This window comes from Egretta garzetta, unplaced genomic scaffold (assembly GCF_000687185.1).
Source record: "Egretta garzetta isolate BGI_Z169 unplaced genomic scaffold, ASM68718v1 scaffold83, whole genome shotgun sequence".
NCBI lineage: Eukaryota > Metazoa > Chordata > Aves > Pelecaniformes > Ardeidae > Egretta > Egretta garzetta.
Window position 1 is genome coordinate 325,236 of NW_009259105.1, and position 1,936 is coordinate 327,171.

At 59.5% G+C, this 1,936-nt stretch overlaps 1 protein-coding gene across 1 annotated transcript in view; it reads left to right on the forward strand.

Moving 5' to 3' along the window:
* Positions 1–1,633: 1,633 nt before the first annotated feature.
* Positions 1,634–1,936, forward strand: part of RAI1 (retinoic acid induced 1) — a 6,598-nt gene continuing 6,295 nt past the window's right edge. Inside the window, exon 1 of the mRNA XM_035890851.1 lies at positions 1,634–1,929. Within this exon, the coding sequence (XP_035746744.1) occupies positions 1,642–1,929 (288 nt within the window). The 5' untranslated portion in view covers positions 1,634–1,641. The remainder of the gene's footprint in view (positions 1,930–1,936) is intronic.

Sequence of the window (1,936 nt, forward strand, 5' to 3'; positions counted from 1 at the left end):
CGGGCCCCCAGCCACCCCCCAGCTCATGGGCACCGTGCTGCAAGGTGGGGTGACGCAGCATGCGGCGAGGCAAGGAGGCATGGTAGAGGATGATGCAGGGCGATGCAAGGTGAGGTGATGCAACGCCAAGCGACGCGATGTGGGGCGACACGATGCGACGCAGAGCGATGCGAGGTGGTGCAAAGCCAGCTGCTGCGCGCTAGGGCAAGGCAGGGCGGTGCAGCGCAAGGTGATGTGATGCAGGGCGATGCAACGCCATGCAAGGCGATGTGACACGATGGGCTGCAGAACGATGCAACGCAAGGTGATGTGATGCAGGGCGATGCAACGCCATGCAAGGCGATGTGACGCGATGGGCTTCAGGGTGATGCAGCACAAGGTGATGTGATGCAGGGCGATGCAATGCAAGGTGATGTGATGCAGGGCGTTGCAATGCAAGGTGATGTGACGCGATGGGCTGCAGGGTGATGCAGCACAAGGTGATGTGATGCAGGGCGATGCAATGCAAGGTGATGTGATGCAGGGCGTTGCAAGGCGTTGCAGCACAAGGCGATGTGATGCGCAACAGGGCGATGCAATGCAAGGTGATGTGATGCAGGGCGTTGCAGCACAAGGCGATGTGATGCAGGGCGTTGCAACGCCATGCAAGGCGATGTGACATGATGGGCTGCAGAATGATGCAAAGCAAGGTGATGTGATGCAGGGCGTTGCGATGTGATGCAGGGCGATGTGATGTGATGGGTGACAGGGCGATGCAACGCAAGGTGATGTGATGCAGGGCGTTGCAATGCCATGCAAGGCGATGTGACACGATGGGCTTCAGGGCATTACAGCACATGGTGATGTGATGCAGGGCGTTGCAACGCCATACAAGGCAATGTGACGCAATGGGCTGCAGAACAATGTGATGTAAGGTGATGTGATGCAGGGCATTGCAATGCCATGCAAGGCGATGTGACGCAATGGGCTGCAGAATGATGCAATGCAAGGTGATGTGATGCAGGGCGTTGCAACGCCATACAAGGCAATGTGACGCAATGGGCTGCAGAACAATGTGATGTAAGGTGATGTGATGCAGGGCATTGCAATGCCATGCAAGGCGATGTGACGCAATGGGCTGCAGAATGATGCAATGCAAGGTGATGTGATGCAGGGCGTTGCAATGCCATGCAAGGCAATGTGACGCAATGGGCTGCAGCGTGATGTGACGCAAGGTGATGTGATGCAGGGCGTCGCAATGCCATGCAAGGCGATGTGACGCGATGGGCGGCGGGGCGATGCAATGCAAGACAACACGATGCAGGGCGACGCAAGGCAGTGCAATGCAGGGCGATGCCATGCAGGATGATGCAATGCGGGGCGATGCAGTGCAAGGCGATGTGAGGCGATGCAGGGCGACGCGATGCAAAGCGATGCGCTGCAGGGTGATGCGAGGCGATGCATTGCCAGGTGCTGCGCTCCAGGGTGCCGGCGAGGCGATGCAGCGCCAGCGGGGCGATGCCCCGGCAGGCGAGGCGATGCCCCCGCGGCACACGCGACGCTGCCCCTCTCCGCGCGCGGCCGCGCTCCCCAGCCCGCCGCGGTGGGGATGCTTCATTTGAATTCTCGCCTCTCTCTCTTCGCAGATAACGAGCCCGCGCCATGCAGTCCTTTCGAGAAAGGTGTGGTTTCCATGGCAACCAGCAGAGCTACCAGCCGACTTCACAAGATACATCACGCCTGGAGAATTACAGGCATCAAAGTCAGGCAGGGCCGAACTGCGAGCGGCAGAGGCTGGGGGGGGAGGAGTACTACAGTCAGCAGCAACTGCCGTACGCGGGCTACGAGAACAGCGCCGTGGAGAAATACCACCGGGGAAACAAGCAATTAGCAGGGCAGCAGCTGCAAGGCAGGCCGGCCTTTTCCAATTACGCCGTGCAGGAGAACAGCCCCTATC